This window comes from Nematostella vectensis, chromosome 8, assembly GCF_932526225.1.
Source record: "Nematostella vectensis chromosome 8, jaNemVect1.1, whole genome shotgun sequence".
In the NCBI taxonomy this organism is placed as follows: Eukaryota; Metazoa; Cnidaria; class Anthozoa; order Actiniaria; family Edwardsiidae; genus Nematostella; species Nematostella vectensis.
This window is the reverse complement of record NC_064041.1, coordinates 15,378,516-15,405,506: the sequence shown is the minus strand read 5'-3', so window position 1 is coordinate 15,405,506 and position 26,991 is coordinate 15,378,516. Positions and strand designations below refer to the sequence as shown.

At 43.2% G+C, this 26,991-nt stretch overlaps 2 protein-coding genes across 6 annotated transcripts in view; both read left to right on the top strand.

Annotated features, from left to right (window-relative positions):
- Positions 1 to 3,893, top strand: part of LOC116613873 (centriolin) — a 140,608-nt gene extending 136,715 nt beyond the window's left edge. For 2 of the 5 annotated variants that reach the window (XM_048730955.1, XM_048730959.1), the window contains 3 exons: positions 71 to 118; positions 922 to 993; positions 3,501 to 3,893. In XM_048730955.1, the coding sequence (XP_048586912.1) occupies positions 71 to 118; positions 922 to 993; positions 3,501 to 3,725 (345 nt within the window). In that variant the 3' untranslated portion in view covers positions 3,726 to 3,893. Of the gene's footprint in view, positions 1 to 70; positions 119 to 921; positions 994 to 1,760; positions 1,883 to 2,095; positions 2,145 to 3,500 lie in introns of those variants that run through there. The other 3 variants (XM_048730958.1, XM_048730957.1, XM_048730956.1) reach the window with 3 other exon arrangements.
- Positions 3,894 to 4,200: 307 nt separating this feature from the next.
- LOC125570320 (trichohyalin-like) lies at positions 4,201 to 26,218 on the top strand. Its single transcript, XM_048731874.1, has 23 exons — positions 4,201 to 4,845; positions 5,634 to 5,798; positions 6,033 to 6,199; positions 11,585 to 11,888; positions 12,108 to 12,359; positions 12,569 to 12,726; positions 13,356 to 13,471; positions 13,615 to 13,688; positions 13,851 to 14,150; positions 14,349 to 14,457; positions 15,452 to 15,561; positions 15,892 to 16,119; positions 18,419 to 18,487; positions 18,861 to 18,989; positions 19,727 to 19,783; positions 19,894 to 19,956; positions 20,400 to 20,510; positions 22,013 to 22,057; positions 22,552 to 22,843; positions 23,440 to 24,021; positions 24,417 to 24,460; positions 25,042 to 25,126; positions 26,109 to 26,218. The coding sequence occupies exons 1-22, from the start codon at positions 4,663 to 4,665 to the stop codon at positions 25,123 to 25,125; spliced, it is 3,642 nt and encodes a 1,213-aa protein (XP_048587831.1). The 5' UTR covers positions 4,201 to 4,662; the 3' UTR covers position 25,126; positions 26,109 to 26,218.
- Positions 26,219 to 26,991: the final 773 nt, after the last annotated feature.

Genomic DNA, 26,991 nt, shown 5'->3' with positions numbered 1-26,991 from the left:
GCATGTTATGTGAGTAACTTTTCGTGCGGATATTTGGTAGTTGTAGACATTCTTGTTGTATCATTTTCAGAACCAAAGGGAGTCCCTTCGCTTGGATCTTCAAAGTCTTGAAAACGAGGTGAATAAATCATTAATTAAGTAATCTCTTATCGTGGCTACTTCAAGGCTTGCTAAGTTACTTTAGAGCTGTGTCTAAGTGTATTTATTAGCAGGTAAATCGGAAATATCAGGCAGGATTTCACAGTCGTGTGCGATCGCTACAAATCTTCCCGCCAAAAGCGATATCTTAATAACACGTGTAAGATTATTGTTTTCTCTCTCCTTCATTGAGCACGAATTCAAAGGCCATCGTGCACAAGTTAGATAAAGTTAATTAAAATTGATTTATGCTTCCAAAGCATCTATTTGACCATAACAAGTTATTAGTGGCACAAAGTTCATGGCAGGCGAGGGCATAAGTGCATCAAAACACTGTCAACGTGCAACGCTAAAAACGTCAATTTTCGTGTCGTCTTGTACTTCAAGGGCCTTAGAATTATTGGTAAGGGAAAATAAGTGTTTTACAGCTTTTATGTCAAAACTCTTTCCCAAATTCGTAAGGAACAAATCCATAGAGACAACTTGACCACTTTTATTAAAACGAAGCCAACGGTTCCCCCCGCCTAATCTCAAGAAGCTGTTGTTAATGATAAATAAAACAGCGGTTTTGGTCCGGCGATAATACGATTACAAGTCGTATTTTTAATCGACATAAAATCCGAAACAATTTTGAAGTCTGATAGACTTAAAAAATCCATGGACAATTCACGTATCAGGTGTATTCATACTTTGGCCTTCTCGATAGAAGGTTTTGTTAGGAGTGTTAGCAGCCGTACAAGCAACAAAGTATATATTTTTGATTGAAGGTTTTGTTATTACCAGGTTGAGGGGGCTGTTAGGAGTCGTACAAGTAGCAGACGGAGTCAAGTTCATTCCCTTGACGGAACACTAGCGGTGAGTCCATGGGTGGGTTTACGGGGTTAACCCCCGTGTATGTTAAGATGAGGTATACTGTACGCGGTTAAGCTGATCCCGAGTTCCAAAAACAGTGAACTTATGAGAAGGTACACTGGGTACCAAGGCCCCGAGCTTCTCGGCGACATCCGCGGGTGGCCGCGGCAAGGGCCGGACCAGTAGTAAACCTGGTTTTTGTGTGAAGGATTTTTTGTTTTTCGGTATGCACTTTTTTTCGACACATTTACTATCGGGATTTTATTTCCTTTGTAGAAGGCGTGCGCTCTTTTTGTGCGGATTTTTGTAACCTAACCAGATTTTATATAGAAGTCCGCCCCTAAGCCTCTGCAAATAGCTGCTTTCTTACTTCAAAGAACAAGGTGGTGGGTTTTTTTCCCATCTAGCACCACCTACCTTCTAAGTATCTAGCCATCTAAGTAGGAACTTGCTTACCCCTGTGATATTTATAAATATACATCTATGGTCTCTATTATTTTCAAACATATATGTCTTTGCTTTTCACATCGACCTGTTAATTAATGTTTAATCTCTTTTATAAACACAGCTTTATTGTTAATGTCATGCTAGATTAGAATTGCAAATAAATAAAATTTCACTTTCTGGCATATTTCTGTTCCATCCAAGTGAGGGCTTGCAGGTTTATATATTTTAAGAGACTTAATTAATTGTAAGTTAAACTTAAGTCTATTTCCACACATTTTGTGATGCAACGGGGTAATTTTCTAATTCCCAGTACGTGTGTTTAGAAATTGCAGGACCACCTTCTGACCATACTAGACCACAAGTCCAACCTTAGCTAGTACAAGCTAACTTAGGCTTAACAAGGTAGACTACTATTTAACATTAGAGCAGGGGCATTTGTATGTCTATTTTGAGTTAAATGGATTATATGCAAAGGATCTAGTCGCTTGAATTTATCTAGCTCCAAGGTATAAGTGAAGGAACAGCTTGTGCTGGATTCGAAAAGTACTATTTTCTATTAATTTCCATCCTCTCCGAGACCCACAAGATTTTATCAAAAGTCATTTAACAAATCCGAATGGTTGTTTTGGTCATTCCTTTTGATTTTACTGGTTTTAAGGTCACCGGTGTAACACCACAATCACTCATGAGCCGTACAAGTGCCCCATCATTATCAAAAGCGAATACCATGTTTACTTAAATAAGAACACACCCAATACCATGTTTACTTAAATAAGAACACACCCAAGGGGCTAGCACTTAATTCTTTGTCTACAAAATTAGGCTGGACTCAATGATGATGCATACAAGAAGTAAAATGGCATTGAAAAATATATGCGATCTAACGATGGTGTTTATTTGAGTGAAAATGGTATCTTAGATATTCATATTTAATTAATACATCAAGTGTGATTTTAAGTTTATAGTCAGGTGTTAATATATGGGTGCAGTTCAAAAGGGATTTTTCTACCCCTTCTTTCACACAAAAAAGCTTGTAAAAATTTATATTCCCTCCTTTCTCCTCGTCTCCTCCCCCTGTTTTCTTCCAAAATCCTCTTTAAAGATTCGCGGGGTCTTTACCACTAGAGATATCTAGTCCTATGGAGTCTGCTTTATTTTTATTTCATTTTATTTTATTATTATTTTTTTACATCAAGCTCTTTATTTTAGAGAATTGTAAATAACTGTCATAACTCTAATATAATACATCCATGATCTAGATTGTGATTTGCATGGACGCATTCTTTAGCAGCGAATCATGCAACTTACAGATTAAAGAATATTTTTTTCATTAACACCTCAGTATGCAAAAATGTGGGGGTTTCAGAAATAGAGCACTTCATTTGAATTGTTACTTTCTTATATTGAGGACCAATTATATAAAAAAAAACTCTTCCCAGTCAGTTGTAAAATCTTCGGGCAAATGGACCCAAAATTTGCGAAAAATGAGGATATTTCTCAAATATTCTGATACGGCTACCGCTTTCACATCACGCCCCGTCTTCTTGCTTCTGACAGGGAAAAGGTTGTTTAGGATGTGCAATATCTACAGCCAGCCAGCTTGTAACATAACTAATATTCAAGCCATGTTAACAATTGTACAGTGTGTATTTTGCTTAATAAAACATCTTATAAAATCTACCAATCTTGTTGTTTGCTTTTGTGGTATCTCCGTGGCTCTGTCTTTCTTGAACGGATGAGCTCATCTTGATGTGCAAGCTGGCTGGCTCGGTCTAGGTAAGTATTCTATAATTGCAAATTCTATAATTGCATACAAGTGACTTTTTGGGTGACAAACTGGCGCGCTTTGGCTTGACTGATACAAAATTCTCGAGGAATTGCCCAACTCAGAATCGAGATTGATGCTTTTCAAAGAAAACGGCGTGACTGGTCTTCTTTTAAACTGGTATAGTTAGAATCTAGGCGCTAGATTTATACACTTCCGTCCTCTCGCTAAAATTTAGTAGACTTAATTATGTACAGTAGTTACATCTCAAATATTTCTTCCGTCAACAATTTTTCAGACAATCCCAGAACTACCTACACCAGTACCAAGTCCTCGACTAGTACCCAGTACTCAACCGAGTCAAGCCTCCAGTCCCAATCCTCAGCCGTGTGAAGTAACTAGACCCAGACCCCTACCTGGCTTAGTGACCAGTCCCCAGCCTGTTCTTAGTCCCAGTACGGCTCGGTCAAGTGTGGACGAGTTTCCGGCCCAGTACCTCGTACCGAGGTTTGTCTTGTGTTAGTTTACGTGGGTTAGTGCTCTAGTACTCTGGAACAGGGGAACTTTTCTGTGACGGAAGGCAGACGGAAATAGAAGGGTTTGTCTATTTGCTATCACGCTGCCAGCAGGTTCCTTACGTTAGACTGTGCGGTGGAACAGAGAAGTCCTCTTTAAATGGGCTGAAGCAAAACCTTTACGAAGAAGGAAAACGCTAAACTTCCGGTTAGCATCCGTCGCTCAGAAACATGCTAGCTTAGGTTCTGTGGGTTTAAGGTCTCTCTATACTATTATCAATCGTGTTTTGAAAACGTGTTTCTTGTTCGCCCGGTCAATCCCTTATTTAGACATCACATACAATAGTTGGGCGCCGCATCAATATATATATTTGCTTTTTAGAACCCGTCCCCACGTTTCCGTTTTCGTTAGAATACGAATCCTTTTTGATACGGGTATCGTGCACACGATGACAAAAAAAGGAAAGATTTGAAAACGATCTGCAGAGTGGAACAATTTAAAAACGATAACCTTTCGGCGCGTGGGGACGGACGAAAACGAAACGTTGCGAAAGCGATGTCGTGACAACTCAGGTCCAGTCCACTTGCCGCGCGAGTACGCATGCGCTGTAAGACTTGTAATCGCTTTCGTATCGTTTCTGCGTTGTGGGGACGGGTCGTATCAAAATGAAAACGCTTCGTGTAGACGCGTTTGAAAACGGAACAAAAAGGTTGCGTTTTCAAACGAAAACGGATACGTGGGGACAGGGTCACTAGAACATCTTAGGCCTCGCCCTAGGCTCTTTTAGACCATTTGAAAAAATCGGCCATTGATTGATATTTATTTCGATTATTTGATCGTCACTAATTGAAACAGCATTTCTTTCATAAAATTATAAACATTGACTTGAACTTTCTTTTTTTTTTAACTAACAATAACATTTCAGTGAGCCTCCCCAAGACGTTATGAGTCAACAGCCCTACCCTGGGTACCCTGTGTCACAGCCGGAGATGGAGGCTGGGCGCGAGTTCCGTATGAATGAGCTGACACACTTAGACAGCATTCTGCGCAAGCGACGCATGGAGTTGCAGGAGGTTACCGCTGATCTTGCTGAACACAGGCACGAACTAGACGCCGTCATCTCTCAGGTAAAGATATCATCAAAGATATCATCAATGGGCACTGTGCGTGGCTTGGGGCGAGTAATGACAAAATATACCTCATCCCTAAAAAAATGCTGTTATTCTGTTTTTGCAGTCGTAGTGTAGAGCCTGAGCGAGCGCTTGGGAAACCTGTGGTGTTCTATAAACGCTAGGGCCTGGGCGTATTTTTACGGCCTGTAAATTTGTAGTAAACACGAATTACTGCAAGTATACGCGGAATTTTTCAACGTACACAGTACTGGGCGACAGAAAAGCTAAAAAAAAATGATTAAAGTAACGTTCCAAATATGGTATGTAATGTCCAAATAATAAATTGACCGAGCGAGCTAAAAAAAACCTACAGTTTTCGAAACAAAATTTATGTCTAGAAATAAGAATCAAGGATCAGGCCCAGAGCAATAAGAATTTGAAAATGAATTTTGTTTGAAGACATTCAATTTTCTAGATTGATCAATCCCTTATAACATACCATATTTGGGAGACCATTTCGATTAATTTTCGCTTTTTATCGCCCTTAGAACTGTGTACATTTTCAGGTAGACTTGCAGCAATTTGCGTTTTCTATGATTTTGTAGGTCGCAATTTTGAAAAAAATAGGCACGTTTAGAATACACAGGTCTCTCGTGCGCTCGCCCCAGGGTCTTTTACACCATTAATAAAATAAAAAAGTAGCCATTGATTAATAAGCTCCGCTGCTCTTTTCATGGTAAAAAGAAAAACATCCACCCACCACGCATACTCCCCGTAATGTAAAGGCTGTTTTCCCCACATAGTGCAAGCGAAGCGAGGAGCGCATGCGTCGTGCAGAGGAAGACGCGGGGGCCCTGGAAACGAGGGCATCAGAGACGTCATCAGAGCTTATTCGCGCGGGAAATCAGCTTCTTAGCCTCGACATCAAGACGAGGGGAATGACAGAAAAGCTAACGCAAATCACTGCGGTAGGTCCAAGGCATTCAAAGGCATACTATTTTTAGGATTTCTAGATAAACTGAAGAAGGATCTTGCCATGAATGATTGCATCCAAAAAATGATTCTCGTTGAAAACTTATTATGTTCTAAATATACTATCATTCTACATAATCCGTAGAAACCTATTTTTACCCTTGATGAATAGGAACGATTTTTGCTAGTGTCATTTACCCGGTCACATGTTTCGCTCACCTTCTGCATAGGAAGTGGATTTGAAGAAAAAGGAGTTACTTGAGGCGGAGCAATCGCTGGTGAAGGTGCGGAAGGATTCAGATGGTGTGATGACGAGTGTTGAGGAGAGGACAAGAGAGCTCAAAAGTCTAGAGAGCAGGCTTGCAGGCACAGAGGAGAGGCTAAGACTCTATCTCAAGTGAGTTTTGCCATCAATGAGAACCTTCGCGCACACAGGGGGGTGCCCCCCTTGGCGCCAAATACTAAGCTTTTTCCATATGATCCCTATGACTGCACACCCCCCTCCTCCCCCCCCCCCTAATCCACAGGTACACGCCTGTTTATGATTATGATCATATCAAATGATCAGCGGCACCTCCACGGGTTGCCCCACGTTAGAATTTGTCTGTCTGTTTTTGTCCAACGTTCAATTTCAAGCCTATCTTGCGGCCGGCATGTGGCCTATTACATCAGCTAAATGGCAGTCCTTATTCCTGGTGTGTTGGTGGCCCTGTTTTATCATCATTTGGCCTTGTTTCAGTCAAGATCATGGGTTCCCGAATCCGAGTGCTCATGTCCGCCATCTTGGAAATCCGATACGTTCTCTGAGCTCGAGAAGGGTTTATGACAGCCCAACGCTGAAGTCAATTAGGAAAACACAACCCAAGCAACGTATTGATAAAGAACTGTGGCTTCGTTTGAAGGATCTAGGCATTAGAAAACCTTTTAGATCCTCTCGTAAGTCCCGAGTCAACCGTTCGGATGGTCTCCCTGTGCCTGAGACCACAGGTACCCCATCAGTCGATGATGTCGCTGCTGGAACTCTTAAAGCTTCAATTCCTAGTTTGGTTTACAGTAATATCAGATCAATTCAACACAAGATCGATGAGCTTCAAACTGTTGTTAATCTCAATAGACCCCAAATCGTCTGCATCACTGAGTCTTGGCTGCACCCTGACATCCCGGATGCTGCAGTTAACCTCCCCGGGTTTTCGTGCTTCAGGCGCGATAGAACACACACGTCTGGTGGTGGTGTATGCGTTTACGTCGACTCTAACATCTCATGCACAAGACTGTCTGACTACGAATCACAGGACATCGAATCGATATGGATTGATGCTAGACCACGCAGGCTCCCTCGCAAAATCTCCAGGATATTACTTGGATCTGTATACCACTCCACTAGTTGTGGCGAGGTTGAGAACTGTAGGCTCCTAGAACATCTGCAGTCTAATACTGAGAGCTTCCTACGTAATCATCCAGAGGGACTTGTTCTTATCTGCGGTGATTTCAATCCCACAAGTACTCGGTTCAGTGTAGTCGCTACAAAGCGTGCTACGGGTCTCTCTCAGATCGTCAAAGTACTGACCCGTGATACCGGCATCCTCGACTGGTGCCTTACCAACATGCCCAACTCTTTCGCTCCTGTGTGCCAGCTGCCAAAGATTGGAAGATCCGACCACTACACGTTGCTTATAGCGCCTATTCTGAGGTCTCTCAAACCTAGGGCTAAGACAACTATTTGGAAACGTGACCTCCGGCCCAGTAAGATCCGGGACTTTGGCTGTTGGATAACGCAGCAGCGCTGGACCGAAGTATTTGACAAACAGCTGGTCTCTGAAAAATTCCAGGCATTTTCGGATGTTTTGTATATGGCTGTCGATAAGTATCTCCCTCTCAGGAAGATATCGATTTGCAGTAGTGATAAACCGTGGGTATCCAATAAGCTCAAGTACCTTGTTTCCAAACGCCAAAAGGCATTACATCAATTTGGAAATGACTCACCGCAATTCAAAATGTACAGAAACTCTGTTCAGGAAGAGTGCAAAAAAAGCAAAGCCTCTTACTATAAGACCAAAGTCGCCAAACTCAAGAATACCAATGTGAAAAGGTGGTGGAAAGAAGTCAAGGGTCTATCTGGGGACAGCGGGTCTCCACGTGACTGGTCTCAACAGATGTTGTGTGACGACATTCCAACAACCTCTGACCTAGCTACTAGATTTAACAATTTTCTCGGTAGTTTAACTGCGCACTTTGAACCACTCCCGCCTCAAGCACCTGGGTCATTCTACCAGGTCCCTGATGATCTGTTGATCGATAATAGGCGTGCGTACCAGGCCCTCCGCCAGGTGAAAACCAACAAGTCATCTGGTCCTGATCCAATTCCAGCTAGGATCTGGAACACCTTTGCAATCGAACTCGCTCCTGTGGTTTGCGATCTATACAATGCGTCGCTCATTCAAGGATACGTCCCTGCTCCACTAAAGCAGTCTGAGATCTCGCCCATCCCCAAGTGCCCCCGCCCTAAAGTAGTCGAAGATGACCTACGGCCGATCGCCTTGACATCACAACTCGCCAAGGTACTGGAAGGGTTTACGCTTCAGCCACTATTCCATCAAGTGCTACATCAACTGGACTGGTTACAGTTTGCAGTTGCTGGGAAGTCTACTACTGAAGCGCTGGTCTATGTGATGCACATAATTTTCGAGGCTCTCGACAAAGGGGACTGCTGGGTCAGACTGTTTTTTTCTGACTTCAGTAAAGGCTTTGATTTAGTGGACCATAACGTTCTAATAGCAGAAATGTGTCACCTAGGTGTCCATGAATGTATCATTCGATGGGTGTCGTCATTTGTATCCAACAGGAGTCAGTATGTTAAGATAAGGGATTCACGCTCCCATGTAATATCACCTAAGGGAGGAATCCCACAGGGCACCAGGCTAGCTCCGTTACTATTTGCAATATTGGTGAATAGGTTAGCGCGCGACTGGCAGTATCGCATCAAGTATGTAGATGACGCTACAGTTTTTGAAATTGTTCCAAGAAATTCTCCTAGCTACCTTCCGTTTGTTGCGAATGACATAAATAGCTATGCCCTTGCACGCAATATGCGCCTTAATGCCAAGAAATGCAAAAAAATGGCCATGTGCTTCCTTACTTATAATTCTACTGAGCTTGCTCCTATGCTCATAAATGGTTGTGTTATTGAGCGCGTGGATTGCTATAAGTTGCTTGGTGTCCACATCACCAGTGACTTCTCGTGGAATACTCACTGTGATGCTATCGTGAAGAAGGCCACCAAGCGTTTGTATGCAATCCGTGCGCTCAAGAAAAGCGGTCTATCATCAAACGACCTTATTCAAGTATACTGTAGCACAATGAGACCTGTGCTTGAATATGCCTCGCCTGTCTGGTCGGCATTGCCAGAGTACTTGGTAGAGTTAGTGGAATCGGTCCAAAAAAAAGTGCTGCGCATAGTGTTTCCAAACCTCTCTTACCATGAGGCATTATCACACGCTAAATTGGAAACACTATGCCAGCGTAGAGAAACGGCATGCATCGCTCTCGTGGCAAAGGCCAAACGCGGAGGCCCCCTTAAACGCTTAATTCCTATTCCTGTAGCAACGCACCATGGGTATGGTTTACGGTCCGGTACGGCGTCTGTTGTCCCCATCTGCGGCCGTACGAATAGGCTCAACAATTTCTGTACTTATCGTTATCAACAAGTTATGTAAATGTAAGGATGTATTATATATATACTGGCTGCCCTGTAATTCAGCTTTCGCTGCAATAGGGTTAATAAACACATTATTATTATTATTATTATTATTATGTCATCATATGTGTCCTTCGTCTAATGGCCTTTGGGAGACTAGAAAACGAGTGTTCCCGGGCCTATTCAAAATGGCTGCCACGAAGAAGGAAGAGAAATAAGATTGCCTGAAAATTTGCGTGAAATTTCTCAACTTAGGCACCGTTTAGCGGACAAAAATTCAATAATATTAAGAAAGCGGAAACGAATAGTGAATAACATTTTTTTTAACATATCAGCTTGATATACATCTTTTTCTTTTGCTGCTGTTGTTGCTGTTTTTGAAATTCTTCTTCTTCTTTTTTCTCTATTCCTCCTTCGTGTTTTCTAACTCACACAATTTGCTTTTTTTTCTTGACTAGTCATCTTCTTAACCAGGCCTGTAGCCTGTGATAGGCGTAGGATCCTGACTTTGCACCTGCAACATGACTTGAGATGAAATGAAAAAGGTTTTTATGCCATAAAAAGTCCTAACTGATTTTAAAATGAGAGTAAAAAAAAATTCAAGCCCATTGGCCAAGGATCGAACCTCTCCTGGATGAGATGAAATGCCAAAAATTAGACCATACTTCCAGACATCCGCTGAAACACCGTATGGTAGCTAAAGCTTTACGGCTAAGCTGGAGATTTCGGCCCCAACACCGCTATCTAGCGAACTGTGTAACACACAGGTACCGAGGCACCCGCGCATTAATAGGGAGGCAATAACCAGGTTCCTAGCCCTTAAGACCTAAGTCTTATACGGTTACGCCACACACAGCTCGCTGAGATGTAGAGTGAAAAATATTGAAGTCTTTTTCACGCTTGCGCCTCTTGGGAATTATGGGTTCCTATAGCAGTGAAGTGATGTCGTCATCTAGGTCTGTATGGTTGCCTTTGTTCTTATTGGTTCAGTCGCACCAAGCACGTGCATATGTCATCTTTTGTGTTCAAAGTCAACAAAAGTAAACTCAATAATGCCGAAATGTACTTAGTAGTAGTAGCTTTATTTATTTATTTATTTTAAGAGGGTAACACTAAAAAAGTGTGATACACTCACAAACTTGTGGCCCTCCGTAAAAATCAATCAATTCACCATAATCATTATAAGCAATAACAAAAAAATAATTATTATATGTAGTGAATTAGATGAAAATAAATACCTCCTAGTCCAAAGGCTCGATACGTCTTGGTGCATTGCACTGGATGGCCGTTATCTTAAGTCCATTCCCCTCAAGCTAACATGAATATTCTAGGACAATGAAGTTGTTCCCACCAAACCTAGTATTTGAACTGCATTCTGGGTTCTCTTGAAAAGAAGGGTTCATTACGTCTCTTTCTCTCTCTTTCTTGGTAATCCTAATCTCGAAGATCTGCGAAAAGACGTGTCTTTTTTAAATGAGTTTATTCCCCCGCCCCCAACCCCCTCTGGCACAAATCTTATACTCCTAATATCGTAATAATCATACTCGAAGATCTGCGAAGATTCGTGCTTTTTTTAAGAATCCACCCCCCCCCTCCCCTCCCTTACCACTCTTGACAGGCGCTATAGCTCGCATGCATATACAGACTGACACTTATCTTCTTATACTCCTAATATTTTAATGATCACGCACAAGGATCTGCGAGGATTCGTTTCTCTTCTTAAAGAATCACCTTCTTCTCTTCTCGGGAGCTATAAGGCATACATACAGACTCACTCCTAATATTGAAATGATCTGACTCGAAGATCTGCGAAGAGCCAGTCTCTTCTTTAAAGAACCCCCCCCTCCTCCTTTTCTCGGGAGCTGTTAGGCTAAATGTCGCATGCATACAGAATCGTTAATTTTTTTTGCTCCTAGTATCGTACTAATCAGACTCGAAGATCTGCGAGCAGTTGTGCCCCCCCTCCTACTTCTCTCGAGAGCTATTACACTATAGCTCGCATGCATACAGACTGTCACATATCTGCTTTTTGTAATGATCAGACTATAAACTTATTTTATCTTATACTCCTATTATTGTAATGACCAGACTCGAAGATCTGCGAGAAGTGGTCGCCGCCACTGAGCGAGAGGAGCACGCCAAACACGAGCGCCGAGTAAGCGCGCTTAAAGATGGCGAGAAAATCATCGAGGAGCGTACAACACAACTAGCTCGTACTCACAACGAATTACAAAAACAGACGGCGGAGTACCACGAACTGAACACGTGCATAGCACGTGCACGTAAAGACCTAAGCGAGCTAGAGCTAGCCATGGCGACCCGACGACGGGAAATCGAGGAACAGGGACTGAGGAGGGAGAAAGAACGGGAATATCACGAGGGCGTGCTGCAGGTGAGGGACGAGAAAGGGGAGGGAAGGGGAGGGTGGGGCGATGAGAATTTTACGGAAATTTCAGCCATTAGCGTGGCCCACTGGAGACTTGTAATTCAATGCGCAAACCAGATGCTCGTCTGATAACATAGCCTCTTTAATAAGACGTCTCTGAGACAGTCTTTTATCTGTAACGTTATATGTTTTATATGTAATATTTTATATGCACCCTCTCAACAGCAAACCGCTGACAGGCTGACCGAGGTAAATGACGCGAGGAACGAGGCTCTCGAGGCGTTACGAAAACACCGCGCAGAGCTAATGAGCATGCGCGAGCGAGTACAAGAGGAAAGCGAGAAACTCAGCATGTACGAGAGGGAGACTGGGAATAAGGAGCGAGAGATTGAAGGCCTGACCGCGAGGGTCGCCGGGAAGGAGGAGGAGCTTGTATCTCTGAAGGAGAAGACTTTAGAAGCCGGGATAGAACTAGAGGTGATCTGTTTTCTAAACTGTTACGGGAAAATATAAGTTAGATGTGAAACAACCGGCGAAGCTCTAGTCTAAGAATAGAGCTTGGGTTCCAAGTACAGGACATTGCGGGTTTAATATGTAGCACACTTATACTGTAGGAGACAAAACATCTTCTCCCCCTTCCCTCTTGCTGCACGTTGTATTTACTGTACTTTAATTTTGCGATTAAGAGCGTTGTATCGGAGATAAATCGAGAAAGAGGTTTGCTAAAAAAGACAGAAGAGGACAGGAGCAAGTTTGAATCCGAGATGAGCGAACTCGCAGCGAGAAAACAAGAGCTACAGGATGAGATTCAAGAGCTTGAGCAAGATCAGGACAGGATCAAAGGGTATGACCAACTCCCAACTACACCAAAGATTAACAACAATAGAAGGGTATGACCAACTCAAAACTTCTCCCTACTACACCAAAGACTAATAACGATGGAAGGGTATGACCAACTCCCAACTTCTCCCTACTACACCAAAGACTAATAACGATGGAAGGGTTTGACCAACTCCCAACTTCTCCCTACTACACCAAAGATTAACAACAATAGAAGGGTATGACCAACTCCCAACTTCTCCCTACTACACCAAAGACTAATAACGATGGAAGGGTTTGACCAACTCCCAACTTCTCCCTACTACACCAAAGACAAATAACGATGGAAGGGTATGACCAACTGCCAACTCCTCCCTACTACCACCAAAGACTAACAACGATAGAAGGGTATGACCAACTCAAAACTTCTCCTTACTACGCCAAAGACTAATAATAATGGAAGGGTATGACCAACTGCCAACTCCTCCCTACTACACCAAAACTAACGATAAAAGGGTATGACCAACTTCCAACTTCTCCCAACAACCCAAAAGAAAAACAACGATAAAAAGACTATTATCAAAACTTTTGTACACTTTTACGCTATTTACAAGAGATGCTAACGGAAAGTTGACGTTAATTTCTGTTTTTCAGGGAACTGGTATCCCTGAAGAAACAAGTAGTTAGCGCATGCGCAGATCGGGACCGTGTTCAGAGCGATAATAAGACAAGCCATCAAGAGCTAGACGTCGTCAAACAAGAATTAAAAGGTTGCCACAGATTCCTATCACATTCATGTTTTTATATTAACTTTTCACGACCCGGACACGGAATTTTTTTGGCGCCCGGCAGTAACAATGCTTTGTAAAAATAAATCCTACTAAGATGGTTATGATGTCTTTTTACCTTGTAGATCAGAAACAAGAGCTGGAATCTTTAGTCAATTCCAAGAGTAAAGTGACCGCTGACCTAAATCTCGAGAAAAAGGTGGGCGCACTTCTTGGATTTCATACTTTTAGCTCTCTGGATGTTTTCTCTCAGGGAATTATATTATAAAAAAATCCCGGTGGATTACATCTTTAAAGTTTAAGTTCACTGTTTTATCTCTGGGGATGATTGTTGTATTTAAAATTTCTTCCTATTTCCTAGAAATTTTCCGAGACCAAACAAAATCACGCTGAATTCGAAGCCGAGTTCCGAAAACTTCGAGACGAACTCGAACACCGTCGCGACGAACTCGAGCAACTCCTACAGAAAGGGGAAACCACACGACATTCAACCCCCGCAGAGCACATGCGTGATGAGCCTGCAAAACGGTCAGCGACTGCTATCGGTAGTAAAGAGGTCGAAGAGAAGAGGAAACGTCGTCGAGGTGCTCAACTTCCGGTACCTAAGAAGCATGACGTCAGCAACGTTGCTAATGGAAACGAACGGATCAGTAATTCAAAGGTAAGTCAACTCCTTTTTTCCGGGAGTCATTATCTTATCTGGACATAGTCTTGCATTAGCAACATAAAAGCGCTTTCATTTTCATTTTCATAATTTTCGGGTTTTTTTTTTTATTATTCAACCTGGCCAGTAGAATGTCTCTACTTGACGCTATGAAAATTTAAATGACATTCTGATGATTTCTTCTTTATGGTTTAGAAATATGTTGATGAGGCTGGAACAGCAATTGAAGTGAGCCAACAGAGCAGCGGTACAGCAGTATCCAGCATAAAGTGCTCGCAAGAAACACGAACTGGGCATGCGCAAAGTATGAAGGCTTGGCATCAAAGCGGGAATGGCACCAGTTTACTTCCGGTCGATTACGTAACAACCCCCGACTATTTGTAACGGAAAACGCGAAAAAAAATTCACAATTATAAAAGCAGTGTGTCTATTCGTTGAGGATGTGACTGATAATTTAAAGCGGATGACCTGTTAAATAGCGCGGATTCTAATAGATTCCTTTGACTTTTGTCGGTTGAGGTTTCCGTCGGCCCTGCTGGAGGTAAGCTAGTACAATTGCCGCTTCAAGTACAAGAAGCGACGCCAATGAGAAATAAAGAATAGATATCATTATCTCTACTTCTCTCTTTATCTTAGGTTTTTGCTTTTTTGTAGCCGCGTCCCTTTCTAGACACGTTAAAATTAATTAACAAGAAGATCTCGTTTTTGCGTGAATCTGCCCACTAATAATCCATTGATGACGTCGTTTCGGTCACTTTGTCGCTTTTCTATCACTAAAAATCCATTGATGACGTCGTTTCGATCACTTTGTCGCTTTTCTACAACTAATAATCCATTGATGACGTCGTTTCGATCACTTTGTCGCTTTTCTATCACTAATAATCCATTGATGACGTCGTTTCGATCACTTTGTCGCTTTTCTATCACTAATAATCCATTGATGACGTCGTTTCGGTCACTTTGTCGCTTTTCTATCACTAATAATCCATTGATGACGTCGTTTCGGTCACTTTGTCGCTTTTCTATCACTAAAAATCCATTGATGACGTCGTTTCGATCACTTTGTCGCTTTTCTATCGCCGTAGATATGTGAACGACAAGAATTTCAACATAAACTAGCGCTGCAGTTTGTGTTTACTACGATTTTGCTGACCACCATCTCAGATGGCGTTGAAAAATAGGCCAAGACCCTGATGTTTGGGAAGACCACAGGTTAACCGCAATTCGCCCCAGGTGCTGGTTTTGACATAAAAGTAAAATCATTGATCTCACATTTTTATTCTTTGACCCCCCTCTAGGCGACTTGGAGCGCACTGTTGACGAGCTTAAAGGACAAAACAAACAGATGCGCCAGTCTTTGAAAAAGTCCCTGTTGGAGATAAAGAAGCTCAAAGAAGATCTAAAGAAAGTAAGTTGACGTACTCTGGAAAAACAGTCTTGAAGTTGAAAGGTATGGGGTGTTAGAGCATTTTGCCTTTTGTTTTATAAATCCCCCTTCCCCCCTCCCCGGGATAGAAACAAACCTTCAATACATCCGGGACCCGTCACTGACAGGGATCTGCTCATCTCAAACCACCGTGCGTTTTCTGGCAGCGGCCTTTTTTTGAGCGAAAGCCATAATACCATTCACATATTCGGTAGGCACTTTTATAGCCTTTAAAAGACTAATGATTACACAAACAAAATACATCCGGGAAAATAAGTTGGGCTACCACACATGCGTGCTTTGGTTCAACAGCAACAAGCCACAGCAGAGCAGGCTCAGAGGTCACTCAAGGTCAGCGGTGCAAAAAGCAAAGAGTATAAGCACAAACTCGAGCAGACTGTCAAAGAGCATGCGCAAGAGCAGACACGTCTCGCCCGCGAGATGGAGTTTTTCCGGTCAGAGGCTCAGCACCACTTTGGTCATGCGCAAAAGCTTGCACAGGAGCTGATGTTGTACAAGCAGAAACATGAACGTGAGAAGGTATGTTGACGGGGTTCCTGTGTTGTACAAGCAGGAACATGAACGTGAGAAGGTATGTTGACGGGGTTCCTGTGTTGTACAAGCAGGAACATGAACGTGAGAAGGTATGTTGACGGGGTTCCTGTGTTGTACAAGCAGGAACATGAGCGTGAGAAGGTATGTTGACGGGGTTCCTGTGTTGTACAAGCAGAAACATGAACGTGAGAAGGTATGTTGACGCGGTTCCTGTGTTGTACAAGCAGGAATATGAATGTGAGAAGGTATGTTGACGGGGTTCCTGTGGGAGAGATGTGATAGCCAGAGCATACGGGTCAGTACGCAGCTCTTACAAGCTGCAATTTGATTGGGCAAATGAACAATATCCGCACCTCGACACATAGAATGAGAAGAATAGAGACAAAAGAACTCCTTTGTAGAACAAAGATAATAGGAGACAAAGCAGCTGCGTACTTACTAGAGCATACCGTAAGCAACATTAGCACTGACGACAAACATTTTGTGTTACCAGAATAGATCCATAGCCACACAGAGAAAATTGGATTTTATTAAACAATGTAGTATTCCACTTTTAGGGGGTAGAAATTCTGAGGGGGGGGGGTGGCAACAAAATCCACTCTATGAGCGGAAATCTTCTCTGGTATCATATTTAGAGATTTAATATATAGATTTTGGCAGTTTAGGGGTATGACCCCCTGAAGAATAGAGTTTCTAGAGTAGAATTTCTTGTGAGGATAAAAAAAAGATCCATAAAAACAACATCTGCTCGAGAATTCCACAAACAAACACCGAGGTTTTCAAAACTCAATGAAGGCACACAAAGAATGTTTTATTTCTTTTTTAAATTATTTCTAATCCTACGCAAAAGCAAAAGACAATAAAAAGAACTTTTTTACAACTTACAACAGCGCGCGCTCATGGCGTCATTCCAGTGCACGTAAGCGCGCGCTCATGGCGTCATTCCAGTGCACGTAAGCGCGCGCTCATGGCGTCATTCCAGTGCACGTCAGCGCGCGCTCATGGCGTCATTCCAGTGCACGTAAGCGCGCGCTCATGGCGTCATTCCAGTGCACGTCAGCGCGCGCTCATGGCGTCATTCCAGTGCACGTAAGCGCGCGCTCATGGCGTCATTCCAGTGCACGTAAGCGCGCGCTCATGGCGTCATTCCAGTGCACGTAAGCGCGCGCTCATGGCGTCATTCCAGTGCACGTAAGCGCGCGCTCATGGCGTCATTCCAGTGCACGTAAGCGCGCGCTCATGGCGTCATTCCAGTGCACGTAAGCGCGCGCTCATGGCGTCATTCCAGTGCACGTAAGCGCGCGCTCATGGCGTCATTCCAGTGCACGTAAGCGCGCGCAGAAAACAGAAAACTGGCTTCAAATTCCAACCAATATTTACTTCATCGTTTGGTGGTTCATCTATTTGGATCTATTTTGCGATTTCCTATTTACCTGGTACACGTTTTTCTCCCGAAGAATAATATTTTTAGTGTTAAAAGGTAAAGGTTCGGGGGAATTCACAGGGTTGTTAACTGATGATGCACGAATTCCCTTTCCACGATTTTATGTTGAGTCAATTACCGCGACAGGTAAAGAAGTCGAGCTGATGATATTCCCACCTTGTAAAGGTACAGAGCAGTTCCTTAGACAAACATATCCTTTAAAATTTTTCATACGGCCATTTGACTGGCTAATCAGTTGCATTTTCTCAATTAAATACTTTTTCTTGTCATTTCGTTTCTGCATCATGCATTCCGTTATTCGTTCGTCGAAAGTCAGAGAATAGGCTTAATCCCCCCTCCCGCCTTTTCAAGTCCCCCCGGTTCTTGCTGGAAATAGTCTATCATTGGTTTAGAGCGATCAATCAATTAGCTGGCCTGGTCGCTTGAGCTGGTCACGTGAATGGGGGCAGATAGCTGACAGCGTGTGACATGACGTCATTGACCACAATTTTTGAGTCGCCTAGCTTATGACAAATTTCTATACCTATGGAGCTCCGCGCTCGGCCTACGCCCGCGCTGGCTCCGCTATGAGCTTCTTAGCTTTATAGCTTTATTGTAAGCTTTATGCACGAACGTCCTTCACAAACATCTTTTATTATATTTTTGTCTTTTATTGTTGTTCTCTTTTATTGTTATTGTTCTCTGTTATTGTTGTCGTTTTCTTTCATTGTTGTTGTTCTCCGTTTAATTGTTGTTGTTCTCTTTTATTTTTGTTGTTCTCTTTTATTGTTGTTCTCTTTTATTGTTGTTGTTCTCCTTTTAATTTTTGCTGTTCTCTTTTATTGTTTTTGTTCTCAAAAGAATGAAAATATGGAAGATAAAAAGAAGAACGCGAAAAAAGACATTGAGGATCAGACCTCACAGATAAAGGTATTCCACTCAATTTATTTGTTTTTAGGAACTCAGTTCTACTCAACACGCAATGTTTCCGTGTCCACAATCGGAAGAAGTCAACTCATGACAGAGAAAAGCAAATTGTTTCACTGAATGGCAAAACTGTTTGAAACGCAGCGTCCTCTAAAAGCACGACTATTATATTGTTTTTAGGAAAACAAATTTTATGCATGCTCTTCGGGTCTAAAAGAAGTTCCCTGTTTCGTTTGGTCCAAAGTGCTTTCAGTGATTCTTAGAAAGAATCTTAGAAAGAATTTGTTTGCGCTATTTGATGTGAAATAAGGTTATTTAGAGCATTTTCCGTCATTCGGTCGACCACTTAATGAAGAGCTATGCCTACTGTCTGTAGGAACTTGTCAAAAGTCTGAAGCTAGTTGAAACAACACGTGACCAGACCCTGGAAGAAATTAAACAGCTGCAGCAAACTAAGGAAAGCATGATGCTACAGCTAGAGGAACTACGTCATTCCATCAAAGAGGTACTATAGACCACCGTAGATTACAGTCTCTGTCATCCTAACGCGCGCTATAAAAGGGACTTGCCTTAGGCAAGCTGTCATTCCTCATTTGACTTCACTCAGTGCAGAGCTCCGTAGAGAGAGGCCAGAAACCTATAATAGACGCAAAATTGGCGAAAAACACATCTTTAATGTAGTAACAGCCTTGCGCGAGCTTTCGAATAAAGGGGCGAAGCAATCCCTTTTATAGCGCGCGTTCGTGCTGATTGACGTGAACTTCAGTAGCAAGCAAGCGAGGCGAAGAAATACTTCAGCACACATTATAGTACGATGTTCAGTAGCAAGCTAGCGAGGCAAAGAAATACTTCAGCACACATCATAGTACGATGTTCAGTAGCAAGCTAGCGGGGCAAAGAAATACTTCAGCACACATCATAGTACGATGTTCAGTAGCAAGCTAGCGAGGCAAAGAAATACTTCAGCACACATAGTACGACGTGTAGGGCCAATCAAACTGCGATTCTCGCAAGACTTTTCAGGCTATATAGGTATCATAAGAAAAAGGCATATAATTTGAAGAGTCCTTAATAAGAAGTGACCTACATTTTGGCCCTTATTAGGGGAGGGGGTGCGCGCAACCTGCGAACCCCCTGTGTACGCGACTGTTTATTGACTTTATATTGGTGGCCACGATAGCGCGCTTCGCGATTTAAAAGCTTGTACAGTAAAGACAGGATGATATTCAAGATTACTTTCAGACCTCTGAGAAGACCCTTGAAGCACAGAAAATAGGGATGGAGGCAGCAAAGCAAAATGTAAGCATGCTTGTTGTTGTTTTGCGGGGGGGTCATTTTGTAGGTATAGTGCCCCCATTCCTTGGTTTAATGACACGCCCATAAGATGGCGTACTTTGTTTACTGCACAGAAAGACGACGTCAACAGAAAGATGTCAGCTGAGAAAATCAAGCTTCAACAGGGTCAACTCAGGGTAAGTATATCTTGACCGTGCCATTAATATAATAGTCGATGGTTGGATGAGCTAGTGTATCGGAGTGATTCAATTCATTCTTCTGACTAGAGCGACGGTTTCTTCGCTTCAATGTACCGATCCCGATAGCGTCATTAATAGTAGCCTGCGTAGCCTCCTTCCTTTTCTGCGCTCGCCCCATTTTTCGTGCGATCAAAATCTCGCTCATCGATCTTATCGTCGGTTTCTGAACGCTCAAAACACACAGAAACTATGCAGGCTACATTAATAGGGAAGGTATAAATCAACACAATGTTGTCAGGTATGTTAGTTTATACCTTGTTTACACCACGCCCATGCAGATCTTCTAGTTTTTCTACAGCTTGCCTGAAGTCTTTCTAGTTATACCATACATAAATAGGGGAATCTGTCTTTAGAGATATTGTTTTTCTTGCTTGTTGTAGGATCAGTTGCGGCAACAGATGACCAAGCGAGCGGAGTTACTTGAAGAGGAGAGAAGGAAGGCGGGGCAATCTTTAGAGGGGCTGAAGAGCAAGCTGAAGAATCTTGAGCAGGTAAAGGGCGAAGGGAGGGGAGGGTAAGGTAATTGGGGGTGGGGAGGGGCGGGGCAATCTTTAGAGGGGCTGAAGAGCAAGCTGAAGAATCTTGAGCAGGTAAAGGGCGAAGGGAGGGGAGGGTAAGGTAAATGGGGGCGAGGAGGGGCGGGGCAATCTTTAGAGGGGCTGAAGAGCAAGCTGAAGAATCTTGAGCAGGTAAAGGGCGAAGGGAGGGGAGGGTAAGGCAAATGGGGGTGGGGAGGGGCGGGACAATCTTTAGAGGGGCTGAAGAGCAAGCTGAAGAATCTTGAGCAGGTAAAGGGCGAAGGGAGGGGAGGGTAAGGAAAATGGGGGTGGGGAGGGGCGGGACAATCTTTAGAGGGGCTGAAGAGTAAGCTGAAGAATCTTGAGCAGGTAAAGGGCGAAGGGAGGGGAGGGTAAGGTAAATGGGGGTGGGGAGGGGCGGGGCAATCTTTAGAGGGGCTGAAGAGCAAGCTGAAGAATCTTGAGCAGGTAAAGGGCGAAGGGAGGGGAGGGTAAGGAAAATGGGGGTGGGGAGGGGCGGGACAATCTTTAGAGGGGCTGAAGAGTAAGCTGAAGAATCTTGAGCAGGTAAAGGGCGAAGGGAGGGGAGGGTAAGGTAAATGGGGGTGGGGAGGGGCGGGGCAATCTTTAGAGGGGCTGAAGAGCAAGCTGAAGAATCTTGAGCAGGTAAAGGGCAAAGGGAGGGGAGGGTAAGGTAAAAGGGGGTGGGAGGGGTGGGGGCAATCTTCAGAGGGGCTGAAGAGCAAGCTGAAGAATCTTGAGCAGGTAAAGGGCGAAGGGAGGGGATGGTAAGGTAAATGGGGGTGGGAGGGGCGGGACAATCTTTAGAGGGGCTGAAGAGTAAGCTGAAGAATCTTGAGCAGGTAAAGGGCGAAGGGAGGGGAGGGTAAGGAAAATGGGGGTGGGGAGGGGCGGGGCAATCTTTCGAGGGGCTGAAGAGCAAGCTGAAGAATCTTGAGCAGGTAAAGGGCGAAGGGAGGGGAGGGTAAGGTAAATGGGGGTGGGGAGGAGCGGGGCAATCTTTAGAGGGGCTGAAGAGCAAGCTGAAGAATCTTGAGCAGGTAAAGGGCGAAGGGAGGGGAGGGTAAGGTAAATGGGGGTGGGGAGGGGCGGGGCAATCTTTAGAGGGGCTGAAGAGCAAGATGAAGAATCTTGAGTAGGTAAAGGGCGACGGGAAGGGAGGGTAAAGTAAATGGGGGGGGGGGAAGAGAAAAGGAGAGACAATCTTACGAAAACAAATAATCTTTAATTATCCATGAAAAATTAAGGGAAAGATGAAAAGTTATGAGAAAGAAATTTTAAGGAATGCCAAAGCAGGGTGTCAAGTTTGATAATGTGTGATATTTGTGCAGAAGAACCTAGACCAGAAATCTTAGCAATAACTATTTGATATTGCTCGTTTGAAAGGAAAAAATACCGGTTAACTAAAGCATGGATTTTGCTATTAGAGCCTCTTTCGCTTTTTTTTTTTCAAGGTCATCACAAGAAAGGATTCAACCGTACAAGATTTCCGAATAGAGGTGAAAAAATGCTCTCTAGCTATGGACACTTAATCTTTAAGTGTTTTCGCTTCAATTACACTTATGCGTAGATGGTATCCTTCCGTTTCTTCGTTGTGTGATATATTTGTCTGCGCTAGGGGCGTGTCGGGGGGTGGGGGCAAGTAGGAGCTAGGGGCGTGTAGAGGGGGGCAAGTAGCTCGAACCCCACCCTGCTCATTTGTCGTGATAAGAAATTGCGTCGTTTACCGCTGAATATCAATTTCGTTAGTTTCAGCTGTTCAGGAGACTCAAGATGCATAGATTGACCTATTACCGGAAGCGAAGAAGCCATTTTGAGCTTAACCTTCCCGTGACGTCAGTCAATTACCACGTTGGTCCCCACCCTGAATTCCCTTTCTAGACACGCCCCACGCCACAGTCAATCTTGGTTTCGTCCCTTAAATCACAATTACATTTTTGTAAGCAAATCTAGTTCGTGTGACACCCTTCTTTACAGTAATCCATCTTTCCAGCTTGCGAAAAGTCGTTTGGACAAGGAAAAAGTCACAGAAATGGAGAACGAGCTGAATGAACTAAAGCACAAATTACAACAGGTACAGGACGAGAGGGACATGGCACTTGTACAGCGGGATCACCTGGCGACCCTTGGAAAGGAGACCGCACATCTGAGACAACCTGCTGCCCGACCGGAAGACACCCTTGCTAACCAGGACAGACCAAGAACACAGCCCTTAACTCGACCGGAAGTGAGAGAGGGAGCGGAAATTGCTTTACTTCTAGAGACATTAAGAAGAGCTGCACTTGGTATGTGTACGCTAATAGAAGGCTGTTTTCCAGATGGGGAGGGGGAAGGGTTCCTGTGAAATTTGAGCACTACAGCGAGGCTTTGGCTGGAGCTCATTCACAGCCCCTATTTTTTGTATTATTATATTTTTTCGCAATTTTTCTACTATTTATTTTTTACCAAATTACCAAGTTTCTCTTTTAACCAGGATGTTTTCAAAGAGTAGCCATGACAGAAGAGAAATAAATCAGCACCCATAAGCTTTCGCGCTTAAATTATACAGGGCGTCCATGTTTTTTAAAAAATCGATAAGATAGTGATTTGCTAAAACGCAGCTTGATTCATCGGAAGTGATCTTTTGTCAATATTTTATAAAAGAAATTTTCTTTGAACGACAGTTCGATCAGCACTCACAACAAATAACTGTGGAAACCCTTGTATCCGAGATACCGGAGAGGCTCGGAAATTTGTCTATCTGTTCTATTGCTACTGTTTCTACTAAATATTACCGTGTTAATCGGTCATAAAGATCGATTTTCTTAGCTATAGTCATCTCTTTCGTTGCATTATTTTATCATACAATGTAATGATAATGTTTTTTTTTTTTCAATTTTAGAGCACGGTCGAAAGCCTCGAACCGAGGGCCGGGAAAGGAGAGGAAGAGAGGAGCGGATATATCATGAGGGACGGCGGGAGGGTAAGAGGCTGGGTCGTGTACTGGATGTGCGAGACCTTGCAAGTGAAGCATCCAGTACTATGGATAGTGAATCCGAGCAGTCCTCAGTCAATGCAAGTCCATTCCGAAAATTACATACTCAAGGAAACTCAAAACGATCTCATAGTGGAGAAAGTAACTGCAACTCGTTAGAAATCGGAACTATGGGTAGCAAAGCTCAGTCAAGGTACAGTGTTTCTAGGAATAATTCACAAGATTCGCCTGAGAAGGAGAAGACTCGTAGGGACATTGACAAGGACCAATATAGTTCCCCTTTGAGTAGCTATAGACCCAAGAATTATAAGTCCCCGTGGAGGGACATAAACGAGACGGGTTCTCCACCACCGCAGGCGCCTATGACAATTGGGAAATCTGCCCTAGTAGGGACTCCATCAAGGAAGGGACCAGATGAATCTGGATCTGTTTCGTCTTCACAAAAGAAGGGCCGTGGCCGAGTGGACCTAGAAAGAGAGAAGACCCTTGGTAAGGTACATTGCGAATTGGGGCCCTGCGCGCGAAAACGTTTTAGCGTGGAGTCGTAAAGATTAGCCTCACTCGCCCATTTAGAATTCTAGGGAAGGATTAAGGAGGTTAGACCCTCCCTCCCTTCCTCCCCTTTTGGATGCACCCTGGCTGCATCAAATGTTTCTGAAAATGAAGAGTTAGAGCCGGAGTTCCCGGGAGGGCAAAGGATTCATACATCATTTCCTTCCAGGGTTGCATGCCCCATCATGAGAGTGGATCTTTCTATGTAATCGTCATTAGCATTTCTGACAATGATGGTTATTTTTATTCGAGTATAATTCTGATGAGTAAGAAGACAGTGAAATATACAGCATTGCGTATCCTGTTGCTTAGTAACCTGATCTCGTTTCCAGGCTTCCTGTCCGTGTCAAGCCTCGCGGATGACAAGAGAACACGGGTAAACATGGACGCACAAAACGGGGGGGGGGGGGGGGGGGGTAAACACAGTCAGGCTTACCGATAGAACAAAAACGGAAAGTGTGTGTTGGGGGGGGGGGGGGCACAGACAAGCTTGCTGATGGGACAAAAACGAAGAGGTTGGTGGTGGGGGTAGGGGTGGGGCTCACACAGACAAGCTCGTCCCCAATGGACAAAAAACGTAGAGAGTGGCGGTTTGGGTGAAGTTTGCTATTAAGAGCTGAGCATCATGGGACATTGGGGGGTGGTGAGGATCCAGTCTTACAATGCATTCATATCCTCTTGATCTTGAAAAAAGCTAAATACATGCGATCAAATAAAAAACCTTTTAGAGTATATATATTCGGAAATACGTCTCATGAATCGTTAGCGTCCGCTAACGCGACCTGGACTCAGTGCCATTAACTCCTGCGTTGTCTTTTATTGACCTAACTCTCACCTCACCTCATTTCATCTTTTGATTGTCCTCGTTGCGCTCTTGTTGCTGACAACTTGTTTAGTGTCATATGCTAATAATAGTGTTTTCATTGCTATCCCATTGTTTAATAATATTGTTTTCAGTTTCTGGCATCAGTCAATCAACTGAAGAATGAGAAAATGCGCGAACTGGAAAAAGGGATGCAGCACTTTTACCAACAGCGCTAAAGTAAGATGATAACTTCGCGTGCTTCTTTTGTCTGTCGGTCCGTCTGTCAGATTATCTTTCTGTCCGTCCCCCTGTTCGTCTGTCTATCTCTGTGTCCGTCTGTATGTCTGTATACTGAATACATGCTTAGACAAGCAGTTCCTATTTTTAGTAGATTGACCTTTTGCTCGGGAAACTTATAGGCGTGTCGAGTCCCTTTTTAAAGGTATTTGACAATCAGAATTTGGCCACCAATTCTCGGTTCGCGCTTCTTAAGGAAGGAAGAAAAGTTAGGTCTGAGTTCACACACGGGTTGCCCTGTGTAGGATTCAGACCTGGCCGTCGACGAAATTAGGATTTAGTACGGTTTAAGATTTTGAGTGCAAAAATGATTGGAATGCTGTCAATCATAATAGTCACGTGAGTAGCTTGCCATGCGCACTAGCAGTGTAACAAGTTAGTGTGTGACATCCATAGTCAGTAGCAACATTGTAAACATTACGTAAGTCACGGTAGCCCTAGGGTAACCGACTGGCACACCCACGTAGGAAGGTCGTCCCTCGTACACCCATTGGTTAAACCCTTATCCAAACAGTGCTAAAAGCCCTTTGGGATGTCAGTGTCAGTTATCCTAAAGGACATGCCGTCTTAGTAGCATATAAATATGGGTGCGTACCGAAGCCCCAACTCACTATAGGCTCTTTAGAACTTGAAGAGACACCTGTAAGAAAATACTTGTAGACACCAGATCTTGTAAAGACTTTGTAACAGCGAACAAGTAAAAACCGGTACCTCCCCCAGCCAAGCGGGTCATAGTCGTTTTGTCAAAAGTGGCCAGAGAGAGTCTTGTTACATGTGGTTAGAGAACCCAAAAGTATAGCTGTTACACTATGCCCCTGTCCCTCCGTATGACGTACGTTTTTTTTTCTTAGGGAAAAGTACTCATCTTTTCTAGAAAGTACTCACCTTTTTTACGTAAATGTTAATTAATAATTTATTTTAGTTTCAGGAAAACGAAGCCACAATTTAAAAGAGAGTTTTACAAGAGTTTTATCTAAATAAATTGTAAATTTAACTGATTATATTAACAAATAAAATGTTTTAAAAAAACAATTCTGTTTATAGAAGTCATTTTTCTTTTTTCCCTTTTTGGGGGAGAGGGGAAGAGACAAAAATATGAGCATCGTGCTTCCGTTAAGATGAACTAGCCAGTCAGGAGAATTGGTCAGAAGGAATGTAAAAATGGTAGCGAGAAACTGCAATTTGGGTTTCATTTTGACTATTATATATTTTATCATTCTTGAAAATATAATTTTATGCCCTAGCAATAGAATGTATTATTATTATTATTATCATTTTGCAAACGAAATAACCAATAGAAAAGCACATCGGACTGGTTGTTTTCGGATTGATTTTCTTTGGGAATCGAAGGTGGAGAAAACCAATATTACTGATATGTCACTGAAATGAATTTCCGCTGAATCCCCACTCAATTCCGCTCCTGATTTAAGAAGTCCGATAAACCATTGGGCTATTTGACCGCCCAAGTGACGACCTTTTTCCATGTCTACGCGTTAGGCTTTTAAACGTCCGGTAAACACCCCCCGTCACTTTTGGGATATAATAGAAATTCTGGCGTAGAATACGAATATCGAGGTCTTTTTTTCCCGTTTCGGCCTAAAAGTTGACCTTTTGACGATAGCAATTTTACTTCCGGTCTATACGGCGGAAGCAAATTTACCCTATAGGTTTTACAACGATCTTCATAGATGTCAACGGCTACGAAAAATATAACATCGAAAAAATTGATCTCTCCAACATATCACTGCAAAAAATATAGGATGCAAATATCCTCAAACTTCTGCGCGATACAAGTTCACCCAATG

Coding starts and splice junctions, on each gene's coding strand:
- LOC125570320 (XM_048731874.1), top strand. CDS start 4,663: ATGAGTCAACAGCCCTACCCTGGGTACCCTGTGTCACAGCCGGAGATG. Junction 18,990..19,726: donor TACGTCATTCCATCAAAGAG/GTACTATAGACC, acceptor GATTACTTTCAG/ACCTCTGAGAAGACCCTTGA. Junction 24,461..25,041: donor CGGATGACAAGAGAACACGG/GTAAACATGGAC, acceptor TATTGTTTTCAG/TTTCTGGCATCAGTCAATCA.